The sequence below is a fragment of the Puma concolor genome, chromosome B2 (assembly GCF_028749965.1).
Source record: "Puma concolor isolate L17-30 chromosome B2, mPumCon1.1.hap2, whole genome shotgun sequence".
In the NCBI taxonomy this organism is placed as follows: domain Eukaryota; kingdom Metazoa; phylum Chordata; class Mammalia; order Carnivora; family Felidae; genus Puma; species Puma concolor.
Window position 1 is genome coordinate 59,694,298 of NC_141671.1, and position 23,127 is coordinate 59,717,424.

A 23,127-nucleotide genomic window follows, 5' to 3' on the forward strand; every position below is an offset into this window, starting at 1 on the left:
CACTTCGTCTTCCTTTGCTTTTCTTCCTGTATCTTTGACTTCTCTTTTCAATTTCCTGTATTGATTCTTCTTCCTCTCATGGACTACTAAATATTACAGTGCTCCTGGGCTCAGTCCTTAGTCCTCTTCTCCTCTTCTCTCATTCACTTTTGTGTGATCTTATCTAGTATTATAGTTGTATCTGAAGACTCTCACAATTTATGTTTTCATTCTAGACTATCTCATACAGCTGACTGTGTACTCAACTTCTCCACTGTGGTGTCTAATTGGCAATTCAATCTTATTTTGTTGTTGTTGTTGTTTTGTTTGTTTGGTTGGTTTTTTGGAGAGAGAAAGAGCACACATGCATGAGCAGGGAAAGGGGCAGGTGGGGGGAGAGAGGTAGAGAGGGAGAGGGAGAGAGAGAGAGAGAGAGAGAGAGAGAAGGAGAGAGAGAGAGAGAGAGAGAGAGAGAGAGAGAGAGAGAGAGAGAGAGAGAGAATCTCAAGCAGTCTCCACTCCCTGTGTGGACCCTATACAGGGCTTGATCTCAAGACCCTGGGATCATCACCTGAGCCAAAATCAAGAGTGGGATGCTCAACCCGCTGAGCCACCCAGGTGCCCCCAATATTAAATTTGGAAACAACACTGAGCACATCAGCTTTCAATAAAAATAGAGAGGTTGTGAAAAAAATGCTAAACCTTCAAATTTTACAATGAATTTAAAATATCAGAACAATGTGTTACATCAATAATTTTACAAAATGTGTTTCTCACTCACATTGAACTCAGTGTGTCATTTCTTATTTCAACACTGTTACAAGCAGTAAGCAGCAGAAAACAATGGCATGGCAAATGATATTGCTGGGTGGTATCTATGGTCCCAAATAAAAATTCTAATAATTTGGGATTTGATGAGTGACATGGCATTTAGAAAGGATCCTATTTTATAGTCAAAATTTAATGCCTCTTCCTTATGTAATAAAATTTGTAGATATGAATTTAAGCCTTTTTTTTTTTAAATTTAAGCAGAAACTTCTGTGCATATAACAATTGTTACCAATGTAACCTTCTCTGACGCCATCAGGATTCCTTAGGAAAGTACCTGTGTATTCTTTGCTCATGTCACTTAACTTTTTCTTGCCTTTTGATCACTTATCCAATAGAAATACCTCTAATTTTTTTTTTATCAGTTTGCTTTCCAATCTTATTTCTATTTTTCTAGTGTATTTTATGCCTGAGAGAATAGAATGTAATATTAGATACGCTTAATTAGTTTCCCTCAGGAAAGGAACCCAAGAGATCCCAGTGGTATAAAAATCAGACATTAATAAATTGGAACTTGAGATTTCAATACATTTTTTCTGGATTCACATAATTAATATTGGTAATAAAAATAATATAGCTTTTTGTATTTCATAAAGTTTCTCAGCCAAAGTTTAGAAGGCTAATATGTTTTTCTTTCCTTAGTTCCTTGATGACTGTTGTCTTTATATTTGGATAGCATTTGTGTTGTGGAATAATTGATATTAAGACAAATCATATTTTTCTGCTAGAAGGTTAAGTTCATAATGGTTCCTTGATTTCTGGCATATAAGTATATTTAAAAGAGCTAACCTTACTATATTTTTAGATGACATTTGTGTAATTGATATGATAGTATTATTTCTTAGTTTATTCGTACACTGATACTTCTCTGTATTATAAAAATAGAAATATAATTCAGATACATCTCAATTCAAAAATAATAAATGTGTAAAATACCTTGAAATATTATTCATATATTTCTTAGTTGTTAGCAAATGATACACTAAAAAGCATAATTTTTGTTTTTACTGATTTCTTTTACTGAAGTCTCTTGCACTTCCTGTGCTACCTGCATGTGTCCGGTTGATTCAGGTTTTGGAGAATAAATATAAGATTGCCAATTTTTTACAGATAGCCATATGTTGATACAGACAGGGCAGATAGAGGTTTACCTGTATAACCAGGAGCACAGAGGCAGTTGTATCCACCAGTTCTGCTGACACAATCTTCTCCATCTAGACAAGGTGAGATTTCACATTCATTCATATCCAATTCACAGAGAGATCCATGGTAACCTGGCTCACAAATGCACATAATTCTAGAGAAAAGCAGGAAAATGCGAAGTTGTATGTAATAAGAAAAAGCATTTCATATATACATAATGTATATGTATATTTTAAATTTTAGCCTTTTAATTTAAATAAGTGGTAGTATTTTCTTTTCATTTTTTTTCCTCTGGAGAAAATACAAATTACCTTATTGGTTCACACCCTGGGAAGTTCCTCAAGTGAAATTCGAAACTGGTCCCCACAGATTCAAAGCAAGGAGAACCAGAATAAAGAGGCAAACCACTCCAAATTGGTGGGGGACAGGTTTAAAACTTACATTCCAGGCATGTCTTGGGCATCCACAAGACAAGAAGATCTTCACTCACACTCCCCAAATCTTAAAAGTTTATATAAAAGCATTAATGAGGTTGTCATGTATCAAGTCCAGATGGTCTCAATAATGCATTACTCTCTCAAAACTTTGTCTAGTGGACAGAACATACATGCCAAGGACAAGCAGAAGAAGTGAGTTGCTTCCTAATTGCCGGGATCCAGTTTTCAGGTCAACAAAAGGTCATATCGTCTCAATGACTTCCTTCAACAAACTTCTAGATATACTTCCCCTTAAATGTTCTTTTTTTTTTTTTAATTTTTTTTTTCAACGTTTATTTATTTTGGGGACAGAGAGAGACAGAGCATGAACGGGGGAGGGGCAGAGAGAGAGGGAGACACAGAATCGGAAACAGGCTCCAGGTTCTGAGCCATCAGCCCAGAGCCCGACGCGGGGCTCGAACTCACGGACCGTGAGATCGTGACCTGGCTGAAGTCGGACGCTTAACCGACTGCGCCACCCAGGCGCCCCCTTTTTTTTTTTTTAATTTTTTTTTAAATGTTCTTTATGTGGGGAATTTTTTTAAAAAAATGAATGTATTGGGGAAAATAATTAATAAAACTTTGATAAATACTATTGAGCTTAATTCTGTACTGTATTCATTTTAGAATTTATAATCATAAAACTTTATCCTATGTTAACAACTGGGTATTATTCTGCCCATTTATTGAATAATATTTTTGATATAGAAGCACTCTGGCTAAATTTAAAAAATCATTTTAGTAAAAACAATCTCATTACTGCTTAATTCAATGGACAGATGTTTAAGAAATTGGATGCATTTCAATGATTAGATGCCAGGTTCAAAGTATCATGCATTTAATAGAGGAAGGGTCTTTCAAAAGCCTTGCCATTGAGAGTGGTTATAACTATATGTGGCAGAGTCACCCTGAATTTATTTTTAGTCTATTTCCAGATATTGTGCTGAACATATGTTTGTTTCAATATTTAGTCAATCTGTATCTATTTGCCAGATGATAGAAGACCAATTCTCCTGAAATGGAATTGTGACTAGTTTTAGTCGTGTGTGTGTGTGTGTGTGTGTGTGTGTGTGTGTGTGTGTATGATAAACTAATAAATAATGTTAAGAGAAAGCAATAATTTAATCTTTTAACTTGTATATTCATAGAGCAAAACATTCATGAGAACATGAATAATTTCCATAGATAAAATTAAATTGAGAGAAAAATACACTTAGAAAAACAAGCTGTATATAGTTTTTCTTTTTATTTCTCCTTTTGTAGAAGTCTAGATAAAAGTGCTTTCCCAAGTTTTCTTGTAATGTTTTTGAAACAGATTTTTATTCTGATTTTTCAAGGGAACTCTTCCTAATTAACTTGTTTCAACATAATTGTAATTACAGAAACAACCACCAGAAATTTAACATGCCTATGCTCCTCTTTTGCTCATTCATCATACGTTAACTAATTGAGTGTCAGACACTAGTCATGTACCCAGATCCAAGTGCTTGGATAAGGCTTGGGCTTATTTTTTAAATTCTCATAGAGAAGTTAGGAGCAGTGATATGTAAACATTACAGGAAATACATGCCAATAGAGAAAAGTGTGAAGTCCTATAAAAACAGAGCTGTTAGAGAAGGTGACAGGAAAGGTTTTACTGTTTAGTCAATAAAGAGTGGAGTTTTTGTACCAGTTGGACAGAAGGCATTAAAATTCCATGTGCAATGTCATGATTGTGTAAAAAAGATTTGTATTTCTCAAGAGCACTCCATGTAACTAAGATTTTGACCAAAATCACTTTTTAGAGTGATCCAATTACTATGACTCTTGCATTTGTGTTCAAATAGAAAAAAAATTTTTCATCAAATATTTTGCTCAATATAGTCCAGAAGATGTAATGAATCTTTTAAATACTTTACTAAAATCAAGATATGTTCATTAATGATACTCTCATTGATTGCTGTCGTGTGTTCCCAGTGAATCAATGATGATTCCGAGGGATCACAGAGTAGGTAGGAGTTTGACAGTGTTTTCAGTTGTAGCAGTAAAAGGTACATCCGGGAAATAATTTTTTCACACTGATAGATTTGAAAATGGTGTATTAAAACAAAATGTATCAGATAATGACTTTGAACTCAATTTATACATCTGTTGCAAGTATTTAGGACAGTTCTATCATACTTCCAGAAATTACTGAATCTATTCCTTACTCTAGAAGAATGAATATTAGAAAAATATTTTCGGACATCTTTCCTGTCAGTGATGGACTTTTAATAATTATCACTGATTTTCTCAATCTATTATAAACATTTATTCATTAAATTTACAGAATTCTCTCACTCTGTGTGTATGTATATATGTGTTTCTCTTTTCCCCCTCTTTCTTTTTGAAAATCTGGAAATACCCATCCCTTGCCTTTTGCCACATGAATTTTATTTTCTGTGATTACAAAAAGGTTCCTGAATGGCTTCACTATCATGATCATGTACCCTAGAATCTGGAGATTTCAACCAACTTAAAATAGGAGATATTCTCCATTGATGCTTCTAAATTGAATCAGTTGTCTCTACACTCTTTGCCAAACAGTACTTTAAAAAAATGTTTATTTTTTAATCTATTTTTGTTTGTTTATTTTTAAGAAAGAGAGCGTGAGCAGGGAGGTGCAGAAACACAGGGGGACAGAGGATCTGAAATGGGGTCTGGGCTGACAGCAGGGATGTGGAGCTCGAATTTATGAACCATGAGATAGTGACCTGAACAGAAGTCATAAGCTTAGCTGACTGAGCCACCCAGGCGTCCCCCAATAGTGCTTTTCTAACTCATTTATTTCACATTTACTAGATGACATTTGACTGTTAAGATGGGTTTTTCCTTTTCATTAATTACTTCATTCATTCATCCATCCATCCATCCATCCATCCGTCCCTCCCTCCATCCATCCATTCATTCAATTATGGATTTGTATCTAAATGGAGTCAAGACTTTTTATTTTATTCAGTGGGTCAAATATATAACTATTTTTTATTTATTTGATGCTCACTTCGTCCGAGAGTTGGATAGTAAGTACCTCTTCAAGTTTTCTCTTCTATCCTTTTGACATCTCCATCATTCTTTGAACAGTTTCTTACTTTCTAACATAAGATATTCCAGGTTTATCTTATACGTTTCCTTTTCCAGATCTAGAATAAGCCATTTATTCTAGAAGTCCTAGAAACCAAGTTATTTAGAACCATGTTATTTAGAAACCATGTTATTTAGAAACCAAGATAATTTCTATGTGTATGTGTATTTATGTTTATGTATACATATAGTTATGTGTATATAACTATATGTACATACATATGGCACATACATGCCCATATTTATATTTATTGTTGTGTGTGTGTTCATATATATATATGTATATTATAAACACATACATATAAAAGTATGAGTTCATACTAATTTCCCAATTCTAATTTAACATAATAGGGTTCATTTTAGTCTAGCTGATTTCTGTATTTGCCGTTCTTTTTCTAACAATGAGAAACCTTGTTATTATTTTAAACATATTTACTTCCTCCATTAGTTAATGTGAAATACTTTTCATGTTCTTTGTCTTCTTATATGGTGAAAATATGAGATTCTTTTTGGTTTTATTCTTTTGTTTGTATCATTTTGAGGAAGTATGAGAAGATTCAGATTTTCTCAACTACCTAGAATTCTCTTTTGCTCATTTTTCAAGTTTTGTTACCTTCTAAACTTTAGCTTCCTGGATTCTTTTATAGATTTTACTAAAAGTTATTCATTTATTATATAATAATAGGGCAAATTTCCATGAAAGTCAAATCTTTATTTCAGAATAGAGCATCTACCTTGAATCTCTGTGCCTACCTCGTCTTTCCCAGAAAAATTGAAACGTATACATGTACTCTCTCCCTTCCTTACCCCCCACCTCCTACCTCCTTCTGTCTTTTCCCTGCTCTTGCCCCCACACCTCCTCTCCCAAATAGGAGAGATAGGCAAAGTGTAGCACATTGCCAACTTGTTCTCCGCACCTACCTTGGCCCTTCAAATGAAACTGCATAAGGAGTGTCTGAAAGGAATGCCACCAGATTCCTCCTCCTATTGGCCTCCAGCTAAAATATACAATTATTCAGCTTTGGTGTATGTTTCCTTCCATCATTACTTGCTGAGACCCTCATCCCTACAGTATTCAGATCACATCTACCTAGGCTGAGAGGAAAAAATAAAAGTGAACCTTGATTTTTATTAATGTCTTAAGTGACTCAGTTAATCTTATGGTAGTATTGAATTATACATTAAAAGTCTCTAAAACATTTTATTCTTTTGAAGAAACCCTATTCTAACAACTTTTAAAACACAAATATGCATATATTAAAAATCTCCTGTCCCAAAGCAACAATTAAGGCCATGAAATTAATAACATATTTTTGATAACATGGAAATTTCTAACTTAAAGTCAAGGCTTTATTTCATAAGTTTAGTGGAATTAAGCTTAAATAGGTTGCCAAGGTATGGAACAATTTTTGCTCAAATTTCCTTTAATTTGATAGTGACCTTAAATTTTCCAGATAGGATTTCACCATACTTTTCCAAAACTAAAATGAATTTTAACAGGTGACTTCTAAAGAAAATTCAATACATTGAAAAAATGTAGGGGTAAAGAGCAGTAACTTCATTTTACATAAAGTGATATTGCCATAATGAAAGGAGAGGGAAAATGTAAGATAATCACATGGGCTTGTAGCTCTAAAATGTGTTCCTGGGGGCGCCTGGGTGGCGCAGTCGGTTAAGCGTCCGACTTCAGCCAGGTCACGATCTCTTGGTCCGTGAGTTCGAGCCCCGCGTCGGGCTCTGGGCTGATGGCTCAGAGCCTGGAGCCTGTTTCCGATTCTGTGTCTCCCTCTCTCTCTGCCCCTCCCCCGTTCATGCTCTGTCTCTCTCTGTCCCAAAAATAAATAAATGTTGAAAAAAAAAATTTTTTTAAATGTGTTCCTGCCTTAAATTCTTCCTTTATCTTGTTTTCATCTTATTTCAGATGAGAAACTAGTTAATAAGTAAAGAAATTGTTTTTATGTTTCTAGAAAGCTGAGATACTTTAAAACATAATGTTAAATTAAGTCATATTATGAGATCCAAAATATAGATTTTAATGAGTTTTAATTTTAAAATGCATTTGGGGGTGACTCAGTCAGTTAAGTGTACGACTTCGGCTCAGGTCATGATCTCACAGTCCGTGAGTTTGAGCCCCGCATCGGGCTCTGTGCTGACAGCTCGGAGCCTGGAGCCTGCTTCAGATTCTGTGTCTGCCTGTCTCTCTCTGCCCTTCCCCTCTCAAGCTCTGTCTCTCGCTCTCTCTCAAAAAAATAAACATGAAAAATATTAAAAGAAAAATAGAATGCATTTCTAATATTAAGATTTAATATATATTTATTCTAATAGATCATTTTATAAAAAACAGAGTTCAAAGACAAAAGTAAACTACAAAAACTGTTGCAGGTAAAACTTTATGATTAAAATGTGTTAGCCTTGGGGCGCCTGGGTGGTTCAGTTTGTTGAGTTTCTGATTTTGGCTCCGGTCATGATCTCAGGGCTTGTGAGTTGGAGCCTTGCATTGGGCTCTGTCAGTGCAGAGTCTGCTTCAGATCCTCTGTCCCCTTCTCTCTCTGCCCTTCCCCTGGCTTGTTCTCTCTCTCTCTCTCTCTCAAAAATAAATAAATATTAAGAAAACTTAGCCTATGTCACAGCTATTAAAATTTTGAGAGAATTTATAATTCATTTTAAAGCAATTTATAGCTCTTTCTTGTAATTCTATAATGCATTCCTGAACCATAGTTCATTATAATTAATGACATTTCTTAATCTTAAAATGAACAAGCTATTTATATTTGTGACATGGGTAAGGATTATTATACTAAAATTTTATGACAAAAGTTAAATAAGTCTTTTAAATAATATTTTAAAATTTTAGTAAGTTTAATCTGTGTTATAATTTTTAATGAATAAAAGCATATTTAAGTATAAAAACATATATAATAAAAAATACAATGCTTGTAAAATTTGCACATGGAAAAACTATCAAATTTAATATTAATCTAAGAGAATAATAGACATGCATAGTTTACTTTTTGTTTTGTTTTAACTTAGCATCTTTAAGATACTTTACTTTAAGGTACTGTACATTCTGTGTATCTCAAGGAAAAGGAAGAAGAAAAAGTAAACCAACTTTTTTCTACCCAATATATTTGCTTAATGGAGTGATTACTTTTAAAATAGTCTTTATATGTCATTATAATTTTACCACACATGGGTGTGGAAACAATGGTGTGATGGAAAAATTTTCAGTAGATTATAAGTCATTTAGATTAATAACTGGTTTTTAGGCAACCAATTTATTGAATAATCTATTGATTTTTATCTCTTAAATATACATTAACCAGTCATTTTCAACTTTGTACAGCAAAGAATTGCTGAACTCATGAATATCACACACTGATTGGTCAAAATATTCTTGTTGATGATTTCTGTGTGATAATCACATAAGCCATTTGGAAATTTTCCTTATTCCATATCCTTTGAATGGACAAAACACTGTTATAGTAATTGTTAGGGTGAATTCTTTCTTTAGCAGTCCATTTTCAGTAGCTAAATATTACTGTCAGTTATCTAAGTAAACTGATGACTGTGGCTTAAATAGACAATTCTAATGGATAACATATGTAATAAAGTCAGAAAATGTCAATTCTAATGTTCAGTTTGCAATAGTTTGTAGCTGAATTGGGGCTGTCATATCTCTAGGAATTCATCTTTAAATAATTAGTCATTAATTGTTGCAGGCCTCAGCTTCAATAATCAAAAGAGAGAATGGAACAGATTAAAAATATAGATGCAATAACAAAGTACATTATATAATAATTAATATTTTTAATTATTTGTGCCTCTATAGTTTAATTTCTACTAAACATACAATGATTGGTTTTAAATGACTTGTTATATTATTTCAAAAAAAATTAATGGTAAGTTAATATCAACATGCTAAAAACCACCAAAAGAAAGTCCTGTATCAAAAAACATATTCTTGGAAAACAGAATGTGATTACCTATTTTTCAGCTGTTGATGATTTTTTTTGTCTTTGAAAGATTTTAATGCATTGAAAATGGCCTTTATTGTAACAATGTAAACAAAGCAATTTTCTGAGACTAGAATAATCAATCCCATATACCCATCATCTATATTTAACACATCTCAATCTTTTTCCAAGTTGCTGAATGATTTTAAGGAAAATGTATTTAATGTATATTTGAAAACCCTTTGGATACATCCCTATTCATTTTTCATTCCTTTCTACTGGGAAGAAATCACTATTCTTAGGTTGATATGCATTCTTCCAAATATGTTCTAAAATTTCACTAAATATTATATTAGTACCTCCAAAATAAAATATTTATATATAAATCTAATAATATATGTGCATGATTCATATGAGGAAAATTACAAAACTCTGATAAATGAAATCAAAGAAAAATTAAATGGAGAGATACTACATGTTCATGCATAAGAAGACAATATTGTCAAGATGTTAGTTCTGCCCAACTTGATCTCTAGATTTGATGAAACCCCCATAAAAATTCAAGCAGGTTATTCTGTAGATATTAATAAAACAATTCTAACAATTATAGAGAGAAGCTAACGACTCAATGTTGAGGAGAACAAAGTTGAAGAACTGAAACTGCCTGACTTTAAGACTTATTATAAACCTATAGTAATCAAGATAGTGTGGTATTATCAAAAGAACAGAAAAATAGATCAATGGAACAGAATACAGAACTCAGAAATATACCTACATGACTATTGTGAACTAACCTTTGACAAAAGACAAAGGCAATTCAATGGAGAAAAGATGATTTTTTTTTCTTTCTTTTCAACATATGGTGTTGGAACAACTGGACATCCACACTGAAAATTTAAAAAAACTAGACACAGACCTTAAAATCCTTGTATAAGTTAACTCAAAATGGATCAAATACTCAATGAAAAATGCAAAATTATAAAAACTCAAATAAAGGACAAAATCTCAATGATCTTGGGTTTGGTTGTCTTTTAAATATGACAAAGAAAGAATTGATAAGATGGGCTTAATTCAAATGAAAAAAAAATGTATTCTGTGAAAGACAATGTCAGGAGAATAACAATAAAAGCCACAGACTCGAAGAAGATATTTGCAAAAGACATATCTAATAAAGGATTATTATCCAAAATATACAAATACTAAAAATTCAACAATAAGAAAAACAATCCAAATAAAACATGGGCCCATGATCTTAACAGATACCTCACCAAAGAAGACCTATTGATGTCAAATAAGCATATGAAAAGATGCTCCATATCATATGTCATGAGGGAAATGCAAATCAAAACAACAATAAAATACACTACACACCTTTTAGAATAGCCAAAATCCAGAACACTGACAATACCAAATCCTCATAAAAATGTGAAGCAACAGGAACTCTCATTCACTAGTGATGGGAATGCAAAATAGTACAGCCAATTGAGAAAATGATTTGGCATTTTCTTACATAATATTTTACTAAATAATGTTATATACATTTTCAGAGGAAAATCGCCTTGGGGTTCCAAATATTTCCTGTTTATTATATAATCATCTTTGAAGGATGCCTGTGAATAGAGGCCATGACACCTCCATTTCCTTTCTTACATTTCCAATTACTGGGAAGGGCCTTTGGAAAAAGATAATGGTACTAGGCAGTTCAACAGTAATCAGGTGGTCAAATGTCATATCCAGAAACCTCCAACATCTGTTTCATGTCAGGAAGAGGCTGTTTCAGGCAGTATATTGTATTGGCAGCAGTTTTTCCTATATATGAGCCAAGCTTGAAGATTAAGATTTACAAAAACTCTTCAGCATTCTGCATATTGGTTGCCAGACTGCTCACCATTAGTAGTTGGCTATTTTCCATCAAGCTTTTTAGGATATTCTAAGTTTGATAAACACTTTGATTTTATCAGCTACATTGCAGAGTCAACATCAACTTTATAATCAATTTGGTTCTCTGTAAGTGAACTTATAGTTTTTATGTTCATGAATCTACCACAGGGTTCTCTTTTAAACAGAGGGCATTTTGTCTGACTTCTTCCTCTAACTCTTTTGAGATCTCATATTGGAACTTGGAAGAGTGGTCTTCAAAAGCCATAAAATTAATTGATGTGAAGCACCTTCATTTAGACCTGTAAGATCATTTTGATTCTACTATTCATTTCATTCATTTCATTCTCTCCGACTCAGAGCTGTCTCCTAAGTCTCACAGGGAAAATTGGGAATGCTAGGCAGTTTGTGACCCAGGCTTCAGTTTGCATATTTTCTGTGAGTTTATTTTCCATTTACTGATCCTATCTCCTGTTTGTTGACAGCGTTTTTTGTTTTTTGTTTTCTTTGTTTTTTTAATCTTAATTTCTTACTACTCTTCTTCCTGGCCACAGCTTCACCATGGGAAGAGTGTTTGCCCCACAGTTTCAGGCATGGCTACAATTATGTTTTTGCACAGTGATCTACATACAGGTAAGGATAAAGGGCACTATTTCAGAGCCTAGGGATTAAGAGGGTTTGCATGTTTTCTGCTTGTTGTCTTGAATTTCTGCCACTCTGTGAGAAGAACATATTAGCCCAATAAAAATGAGAGACATTAGGAGCAACAGACTGGCAAACTCTTCTCCCTCCTCAGCTAGGTCCCAGAGAAATTTAGATGAACCCAGCCTATATGATAGCCAAATACCTGTAAACCACAGATGTGAAACTATTAATTTAATAATAGTTATTTTTTAAGCAGAGTTTTCAGTTGCTGATAAGCAACAACAAACCTGTATAGTCTGTATAGTAACTTTGAAGGAGTTCATATACCCTGTAGACAAAGGATAGATATGGCTAAGGAACTTAAACCTTTGAATTCACTTTAAGCTCTATTAGTGGTAGAGGCTAAACCTCTCCTGTGTCTTATGGAATCTGTGCGTTTTTGCATATGGGCCCTCCTCTATATTCTGCTGAAGGAGTTGAGTTACAAAATGTTGCCAGTTTTCACTTGCTCATGCCCCATCATTTCTCATTGGTTCCAGCCCATAAAAAGGGTTAGATTCCAACTTTGCTGATGAGAGATGGAAACACTTAACTGGGAATAGCTATGCTATATACCCAAGAAGAGATGGAAACACTTAACTGGGAACAGCTATGCTATACACCCAAGAAGAGATGCATAACCCCACCAATCTGTTTTGTCACAAAGTTGGGGAGCATGTGTGGGATTGAATCTAAGGTAGTCAGACCAAAGGAGAATAAATATAAAATTTAATGAGCTAAATGTGTTAACATGGGTGGGAAGAGAAGATTCAGTGTGCTAATATTAGCACCCTGGGTATGGTGTTAGATAAATTGGCTAATCAAAAACAGGAGTTAATTTCAGCTTACATTAGTGATGTAGAAGTGCCAGGGTATTCTTGGTATATATTAGGAGAAGTTCACAGGCTAATTGTTATGGAAATTGCTTGAATGGATCTATCATGTGTCAGCTGTTCAGTTGCCCCTTAATTTCTATCCCAAGAGAATAAAGGAAGGCATTCCTATCTCCTAGGAAGAAACTGCATTCACCCAGGAGGGCATTTTATTCACCAAAATGAAGAACAGGGTTGGTGAGGGAGCACCAGTGTCTTAATGAAGTTTGTGGTGATTTTCCTTTATAGGCTGGAATGAATGTGGGATGTTAAAGTAAAATTGGGTTCGCCAGTATAAATTAGAATAATGGGATCCAAGAATGGATAAAAACTGTTGGATATGCTTGACTATAACATTTAAAAATGAGGAAATAGCCACATAAATCAGAGAAACATAAATAGAATTAAGTATGTAGGTCTGCAGGACAGAAACACAATTCAGTTTGCCTATGTAGGGATTCCTAGCCTCTTACACAATTACAGACTTATGCTATGTCATGGACTAAGGGTCTCAACTGAAGGACAGTAAGTCCCTTTGAAGAAGGATCTTGTCATATAGTCGCAGGTGTTTCATGTGTCTTCCTGAAGGTTTCCACAGAGGATTCTGAGGCCATTTACCAGTATGATTGCACATTGATGAAAGAAAGATATTCAGGCCTTCTAAGTTCCTGGGAAACGAATGGCCCTAAACTTATGCTTATCTTTGAAATACTCTTTCCACCAGTAGGAGTGCATATTTATTTAGGTCTGGTAGATGGATCACAAATCCATCTTTTGTTTTGTCATTTTATTTTCCCCCAGAGTCTCTGAATATATAGTGTAGTCAATACACTTAGTAATAGAATTTCCACATTGGAATAAGAACTGTTACGCAGGAAAGCCCAACTGGAAGGTCTTGAAATGCCCCTTTAGACTTATCAAGGTTTCAAACCAAAAGCAATTCTGTATCCCTATGGGACTTGTAGTGATTAGTGTCCCCTTCAAGCCTTGTGAGTTACAGGAGTGGTGATTCAAAGCATGTTTCTATTTACTTCACTAGATTAGACAGTGCAAAAGCCAGATGGCCATACAAAATAGTAGAAATAATAGAGGATTATCAGAAACTCAAGAAGGTTGTGATATAAATTTTGAGAGCAATTCTAGATGTTAGATCTCTATTAAGATAAACAAATGTAGCCCTTGGTGCCTGGAGAGCAATAGTGATCCGGCAAATGAGTCTTATTTATCCTAATCAATGTGTGTCCGGTTGAATTTGTCCAACTGTTTTTTTGAAAGATATTTTAAAAGACCTAAATAAAGACATAGCAATTCTTTTCAAATTGATCTACAAATTCAATGAAATCCCAATAAAAATTCTACCCAGTCTTCGTTTGCTTGTTTGAATGTAGGGATTTATGTGGAACATGTTGATTGTAACAGAAGAAACTGTCCAAAATAACTAAAGCTTCTGGAAGAAGATTAAAAATATTGCATTACCAATATTGAGATATTTCAAAGTTAAGTACTTAAGATTTATGGTACTGGCACATAGATAGCTAACTGAAATAAGGAAACAGAATAGAGGCAAAGAAATAAACATATTCATTTATAGGGATTTGATCTGCAACCAAGAAGGTGTTGTAGGTCAGGCCAAGCAGTAAGTAACAGATGACCTTATGCAATACATATAGCAGGCACAACTGGTATAGTATATGGAAAAATGAATGTAAGATTCCTACCTTATACACGCACAACATACCACACACACACACACACACACACACACACACACACACACACACTTTCCAGATAAATTGATTTAAATGTGAAGGGTGAAACTTTATTTTATTTAAAAAATTTTTTTGAAGTTTATTCATTTTTGAGTGAAACAGAGACAGAGAGTGAGTGGGGGAGGGGCAGAGAGCCAGAGAAACACAGAATCCAAAGCAGGATCCAGGCTCCAAACTGTCAGCACAGAGCTCCATGAGGGGCTTGGGGCTTGAACTCATGAACCATGAGATCATGACCTGAGCAGAAGTTGGATGTTTAACCAAGTGAGCCACCCAGTTACCCGAAACTTTAAATATTTTAAAAGGAAATCTAAGCAACATCTTTTTGTCATAGAATAAACTTTTTTAAAAATATTGAACCAGTTTTGAATCCCTGGATCAAATCTTACTTGATCATGGCCAACAGTTTTTTAAAAATCTATTATTGAATTGAGTTGCTAATATTTTCGGTTTTTCCTTTTCTTTTTTGTTGTGTCTTCATCTGTTTTTTTTCTTTTTTTATGAGGGTAATGCTGGCCTCATAGAATGCATTTGGATGCTTTCCTATCTCTTCTATTTTTTGGAATAGTTTGAGAAGAATAGCTATTAGCTCTTCTTTAAGCAGTGTAAACATTTTAAACAAGATGAAAAATGCAACCCATAAACACACATTAATTTGGTTAGATTAAAATTAAATTTTAGCACTCAAAACATCATAAAGATGGTGAAATGTCAAGCCACAATCAATAGAATATTTTTAGTACATACAGTACAACTAATGAAAACAGTAATAATTAAAACACATAAAGATTCTTACAAATCAAGAAGAAGAAAACATAAATGGGAAGATGCCATAAATAGGCATTTCTAGAAAGGAAAAATTAGGGACTCCTGTGTGGCTCTGTTGGTTGAGCATCTGACTCTTAGTTTTGGCTTGGGTCATGATCTCATGGATTTGTGAGTCTGAGCCCCGTCTGCGGCATCATGCTGAGGATGTGGACCCTGTTTGGGATTCTCTCTCTTCCTCTCTCTCTGCCCCTCCCCGACTCAGGCTGTCTCTCTCTCAAAATAAATAAATAAACTTAAAAATTGCATTAGGATGGAAAAATTAAATATTTTGAAATGGCTGAAGAAATGCTTAAAGTCAGAAGTTATGATGGGAGTATAGAAAAAAAAAAAACACACACACACACAAGGAGATACAATTTTGCACACAGCAGATAGGCCCAAATGAAATATGTAAGAATGTAAATAGGGACATTTTTTCACTTTTGTTAAGAGTGTGAATATTCCATTTTCAAAGTGAATTGAAAAAAAATGATATAATACATGTGAAAACATCTACTCAATAGTGCAATTATTCCATTTTTAGATACCAAACTAAGGTAACATTAGTACTTGTGTATTGGGGAAATATTTGAAAACCGAAATGATATTATTATGTCTAAGAAAGAAGAGTCAAATAAACCAGATATCTATGATCAGAAGAATGATAAACAAATGTTGGAAATGTTTAAATGGAATATTCTACAACAGTTAAAACTGAGCAACTGATACATGAATAATGCAGAAATATTTAACAAAATGAATTGTTTCTGAAGATGATACACAATATTATTTCACTTATATTAATATGCAAGCTAAGTGTTTTATTGAGGCAGGCATACAAATGAAATGGTTAATGCTGTATATTTTTTAAGTGTTTACTCATTTTTTGAGAGAGAGAGACAGAGAAAGAGAGCATGGGTGGGGGAAAGGCAGAAAGGGAGGGATGTGCAGAATCCGAAGCAGGCTCCAGGCTCTGAGCCATCAGCACAGGGCCCCACAGGTTCACGAACCTGTGAACTGGGCTGAAGTTGATCATGACCTGGGCTGAAGTCTGGTGCTCAACTGACTGAGCCACTCATGTGCCCCAACTTGATAGTGTTTGTTAAAGGCAAGGTAATGGGTTAAATAGGTGATGGGGATTAAGGAGAGCACTTGTGATGAGCATCAGGTGATGTATGGAAGTGTTGAATCACTATATTGTATACCTGAAACTAATATTACCCTGTATGTTAACTAACTGAAATTTTAATAAAACTTAAAAAACAAACACAAAATAAAATCTTGGTTGAACAACTACAAAAATCATGATATTCAATACAATTGTATGGAAGAGTAGAGGAGTAATTGGGTTTAAGCAAGTAAGTACTTGGGTTAAGGATACTGGGAATATTCTGCTTAAGTTGAATGATGGGTGCATATATGTTCACTTTACTATTTAAATATCATGTATATAAAATAACTGAATCAGTAAATGTAGTCTCTAACCTGTTTGACAGATCCACGCAGGTTCCATTATTTTTGCAAGGTCTAGAAGAACACTCATTTGTATCAAGATCACATAGAGGTCCAGAAAACCCAGGTCTGCAAATACATCTTTTAAACAAGACATTTAATGAGTCCATTAATATAAACATACAAAGTCAAAGCTTCAAATAATTGTAGCATGGCAAATTGTTAATAACCAGAAATGTTAATTTGTCAACTGAAATTATAAACATGGATATATTCAGATACATCTAGATGCATAAACTTGAATCCAGATATTTTTGGGTTTTCTGTACCTGAAATTGTTGACTCCATCTTTGCAGTCACCATAATTCTGGCAGGGAAGAGAGAAGCACTCATTCACATTAATTTCACAATGTTCACCCTCAAATCCTGCGGAAAGATGAGATGGATATAGATGAACAATCCTCACTTCAGAGTGTGAAAATCAGTCAGTGGTAAAGAGTCTGGAGAATATGCTCTTAGAGGAAGTTTATGGGAAAAAAAAATTAAATAAAGAAAGAGAAAACACCTCATCTATGGCCTCTCATATAACTCTATTTCACACAACATATGAATAAAATTATGTTAGTTTCTAATTAATGAGTTCAAATGAAAGAATCAGGGGAGGAATATTTTACTCAATCCTTTGGGAAAGTGGGGTCGTTGCTAATGTTGCTGTTGTTTTAAGGTATTTAAATGTTTGAACAAGAAGAACTGAAACAATTTGGAAAGGAAATGAATTAATGTGACGGCTGATCTTAACATAAAATTGAGCTTCAGCAATCAAATTTATTCAAGGCAGTTAGCAGATGAGGCAAATTATTTAATTACTTTCCATATCCAAGTGATTCAAAGAAAACAAATTATTTTGATCCATAACTACATAATCAGTCATCCATTTAAACACATGCCAGTTATTTTTTTAAAAAACAAAGAACATGAAAAAAAATGTACAGAATTATGAGAGGCACTTGTAATTATTTCAACACTTGTGTCAGAAAAAAAATCAGTATATCACTTTTTAAAATGCATTTAATATTTTAATATTTATGATGACAATTTAAACAATTATTTCCATATTTCTATAGTAACTAGGTAAATTGAAATATAGTCTTATACTCATTTTTCTTGCTAATATTTTTGTAATACTAGTTAGAGAATGTATGAAACAAGAGGATTTTCCTTTATCTTACTTTTCCAGTGCTATAACTAAGTGCCAAATAATTGCAAATTTCTGACATTACAAATGGCAATATCTACTCATATTTTTTAGTTTGAAGAACATGTCATTCAAGTTGTTCTATTAAACCTGTAATTTTTATTGGCATATAGGCTAGGATCTGAAAGAGCATGATCTAGGGACCCATGAAGGGCCATCTTCCTACAGTTCTATCTCATAAAGTTTCTCCTCCTCTTTCTATCTTCAAATATCTCTTCACGTTGAAAGTTCTTTTTTTTTTTTTAATTTTTTTTTTCAACGTTTATTTATTTTGGGGACAGAGAGAGACAGAGCATGAACGGGGGAGGGGCAGAGAGAGAGGGAGACACAGAATCGGAAACAGGCTCCAGGCTCCGAGCCATCAGCCCAGAGCCTGACGCGGGGCTCGAACTCACGGACCGCGAGATCGTGACCTGGCTGAAGTCGGACGCTTAACCGACTGCGCCACCCAGGCGCCCCTCACGTTGAAAGTTTCAAATCATTTGTAATATCAGCATGGAGATGATCTAGCACTGCTGCTTTGGTCTCTATTTCTATTATCATGATCTTTTAGCTTCAGCATCTACTGCTGAGTGGAATGTCCTCTATACTTCCTCATTTACAGTCCCAGGAGAGAACATGGGCTTGTCCTACTTTATCCTTTCACGTCGTGCTATTAGCCATTGCCATTCTCTGTGGTGTCTACCACCAAGTCAAGTGGCAAACCTGCTTCTACTTGGGAGTTTGGCAAGTTGGTATTACCTCTTATAAAATCTGGCTGCTTTTAGGTGGGAGATAATATGGAAACTTAAACATTACTTAATCCAAAAGAAGGCAAGAGTAAAAAGGAACAAAGTAGAGATATGGTACTCTAGAAAGTAGAAAACAAATAGCAAGATGATTCATTTAGAGCCATTATACACCAATATTTATATCAAACGTGGTTTTAAAAAAATACTTCAATAAAAGGCAGTGACAGCCAGGCTAAATAAAACAACAGAACCAACCACATGATTTCTAAAAGAAATTCACTTTAAATATAGAGATGACGATAGGTTAGAAGTAGAAAGACGGAATAAAGATGCACTATGAAACACTTATCAGAAGAAACCTACAGTGCTTATGTGTCTAGCAGATTAGGTAGTCTTTAGGACAAGCATCATTATTAATTTGTCCTATTTTTTTCTTACTCAATTATCAAAGCCTGCAAGTTAAGTTCTGAAGTTTCATGCTTACAATTTCATTCATGTACTAGGTTTGTATTGTCAGTATTAAAAATAAAATTAAAAAGAGTTATTTCCAAGTTAATACGGTTCTCCTAATTTTAGGTAAGCAAGGGTATCATTCCAACACATTTCACCATTCATCAATCCAATAATGCTATCCTATTTAAATTGTAACTGTTACAGCATAGTTATAAATAACATAATAAGCTTTTTTTTACGTATATATATATATACGTAAAAAAAAGTTAAAGATTTAGAACAGTGGATGCATTACACTATTCCTACTTCAAGCATGACTAGCTTTCTCTAGGAGGTAGAGTCTTCTGACGCTAAGCTGTTTCTTAGAAGTGTTCGTTTGAGGCACTGGAACTCAGAGGCATTGGCTAGCTAGAGAAGTAATGCCAGTGTACCTGCCTGAGTTCAGCTGGGCTGATAAATCAGAAGAACATTCAGAACCTGGAAACTCAGGCAGCTCACAGAATAACCTTGTGTTTGTGATTTTGCCTTATTCATTTAGTTTGACATTTCTGAGATGGAGCTTTGTTACCAACCAGCAACATGTCAATGGGTTGAGGAAATTAGATTGCTACAACTCAATAGACATTGGGAGAAAGAAATAAAGTAGACACAGAGTGCATTTAAAATAAACTGAAGCTTTGCTAAGAAAGCTTGTGTTTGTGGGGTTTAAAGGAGAAAAATGTATATATACTTAGTCCTAAACTATACTTTCCATAGTCCTTGGTGTTAGAAGCAGATATTCATTCGTGTGAAGGGTATTTGTTTTGAATATATGCAGTGACAACTAAAAGTCTGTCAAAACTTTGTAAGTACAGTCAATTCATTCCATGCTACTCTCCAGTTATTTATCCCTATCCAGACTATTAAGCTGACTCTATTAACTGCAATAGGGTTTTTTATACACAAACTGATTTTCTTATAATGTCTTGCCTATACATTGTCATAGAGAACGCATGTGACTAATCAATAAATATTTTTACATTTTCTCATCCTCTAAAGCATAATGGTAAGTTACTAAACTTACTGTTCATGAACCAAATCAGTGTCAACTATAGGCATAATCTTTAAAATCACTTAATATTTTCTCATTTCTAAAAAAAAAAATCATTTTCACATGATTCTTTAGAGGGGATATCATAGATTATTTTTTTTAATTTTTTTTAACGTTTATTTATTTTTGAGACAGAGCATGAACGGGGGAGGGGCAGAGAGAGAGGGAGACACAGAATCCCAAGCAGGCTCCAGGCTCTGAGCCATCAGCCCAGAGCCCACGCGGGGCTCGAACTCACAACCGTGAGATCATGACCTGAGCTGAAGTCAGATGCTTAACCGACTGAGCCACCCAGGCGCCCCAGGGATATCATAGATTAAAGTACATTAACAATAGTTCGATTTTCATGAAACTTGACTAAGAAACATTTTGTTATTCAGGGCTATACCTTGACAACTCTCCCATTAGAAGTAATACCACTTGGAACTAGGAATGAAAGTAAATAGGGGAAAAACTAGAGCATATCTTTTATGTATTCAATAAGTTAGTGTTAAAATCATACATTTTAAAATAAAAACTAAAAATATTAAAAGTGAATGATTTTCAAAAGCATTAGAAAGACATTATTTTTCTTTTTTCTTTCTTTTTCCGAGAGAGAGAGAGAGAGGGCATATAAGTGGGGGAGAGAGGCAGCAGAGAGAGAGAGACAGTGAGAGAGAGAAAGAGAGACAAAGAGAAAGAGAGAGAGAATCTTAAGCAGGTTCCATTTTCAGCACTAAACCCTATGTGGGGCTCGACCCATGACCCGGGCCAAAATCAAGAGTCTGATACTCAACCACCAGAGCTACACAGGTGTCCCTATATTTTTATTTAAAAATTTTAATTTATCTAGATTTTAAAACTTTATGAAAACAACTACAACAAAAAAGATATCTTTCTCTTGGCAAGTCAGAATTTTTTTTAAATATTGTTTTATTTTTATTTTAAAACAATATAATACAAATACTAGCATTGTCTTGAAAAATTAACCAACTATTACAAAACAGTTGCATTTACTTCTATGTAATAGAAAAGACAGAACTAATTTCTAGTAGGCTTAATATGGTTTTAACACTGATTTTAAGAAAATTAAAAAAAAATGAGTATAAAAGCTGACATTTTCTTTAAAAATTTTTGATGTTTTAATTTATTTTTGAGAGAGAGACAGAGAGAGTTGGAGAGGGGCAGAGGGAGAGGGAGACACAGAATCTGAAACAGGCTCCAGGCTCTGAGCTGTCAACACAGAGCCCAAGACGGGGCTCGAATTCATGAGCCATGAGATCATGACCTGAGCTGAAGTTAGATTCTCAACCGACTGAGCCACCCAGGCACCTCTTAAAGCTAATATTTTAAAATACAATAAATTATTGACATGTTTTTAAAGTTAACTAGCAACAATATATATTTTCTCTGAAGAATTTCCCCAATATAAATATCTACAGCTCTTTAAACCTAATAGATACATGCTACCAACATAAGCGCATATTTTTAATTCTCAAAAAGAGTAATTTTTAATTTAGACAAACTATATTGTCAAGTGACACATTTATTTGGTGCTTGGAATTATACACCTCAGGTAACATGGCATTACCGTAGTAATTGTATATGTGTTGGAGTAATAGACACATTTGAATGCAACTACTTGCTTCCTCTGGTACTACAAATCCATCATGCTTAGAATCCCAATTGTAAATCGACAGCACATGTAAATGATTTGATTCTTCCTTCCACTGTGACATTTTACAAGTACTCTTTGCCACATTCTAATCCTTTGTAAAGTGTCATTTTAAAAAACTTTTGCTCCGGGGCACTTGGGTGGCTCAGTTGGTTAAGCCTCTGACTTCAGCTCAGGTCATGATCTCAGCTGGTGAATTTGAGCCCCACATCAGGCTCTGTGCTGACAGCTCAGAGCCTGGAACCTGCTTTGGATTCTGTGTCTCCCTCTCTCTGCCCCTCCCCAGTTCACACACTCTCTGTCTTTGTATTTCAAAAATCAATAAACATTAAAAAATTTAAAAAAAAGAACTTTTGCTCCTTTCACCTTGGAGACATATGGATGAAGTGGGTATATTTGGAAACTAAGCCCTGTAAATTAAAAGTAGTGGATAAGGTGGTGTTCTTGCCTACAAACCAAGATATAATTCAAAGTAGAAAGATAAAGAAGCTTTCCTAAAGAGAGTATGAGAAAGAAAATATACTTTAAGCTGAAATGATTTTAGGTCTCCCACTGTACACACACATACTAATAACTCCACTGTATGCTGTACGCATTTTATCCACATGCATTTTATCTATAGTCATCTCTACCTCTGTATCGTAACCCTCATGCCATTCTTATATTTCATTTCTACCAGTCTGAAGTTGAACTGCATTTGTTCAACCTCTTGAACTTTATTAGCTCTTTCCCTTTACTATATGCATTAGAAATCACTCTTTTGATCACATACAATATAAACAAAAATACTAAGCTAGATAGAAGGAATGGCATTTATTGGGTAGCCTAGCTGGAAGGATGCCCCATAGTCTGTAGAATTTATAAAAGAACCATAGGAACTGCCAGGATGACTTATTCTTTCACAAACACTTCTCTCCTAGTGAATTCAGATCTCCATGTGAAGAGAACATGGAGTTGGCTGCATCCACTGAAAAACTCTGGAAAAAAGAAGCCTCTTTCCTTAG

The 23,127-nt window shown here is 34.3% G+C and overlaps 1 protein-coding gene across 1 annotated transcript in view; it reads right to left on the reverse strand.

Moving 5' to 3' along the window:
* The window catches only part of LOC147581009 (uncharacterized), a 224,879-nt gene that overhangs the window by 90,290 nt on the left and 111,462 nt on the right, over positions 1 to 23,127 (reverse strand). Inside the window, exons 6-8 of the mRNA XM_086708391.1 lie at positions 17,270 to 17,366; positions 16,974 to 17,081; positions 1,959 to 2,104 (exon numbers count right to left, since the gene is read on the reverse strand). Coding sequence (XP_086564517.1) covers positions 1,959 to 2,104; positions 16,974 to 17,081; positions 17,270 to 17,366 — 351 coding nt within the window. The remainder of the gene's footprint in view (positions 1 to 1,958; positions 2,105 to 16,973; positions 17,082 to 17,269; positions 17,367 to 23,127) is intronic.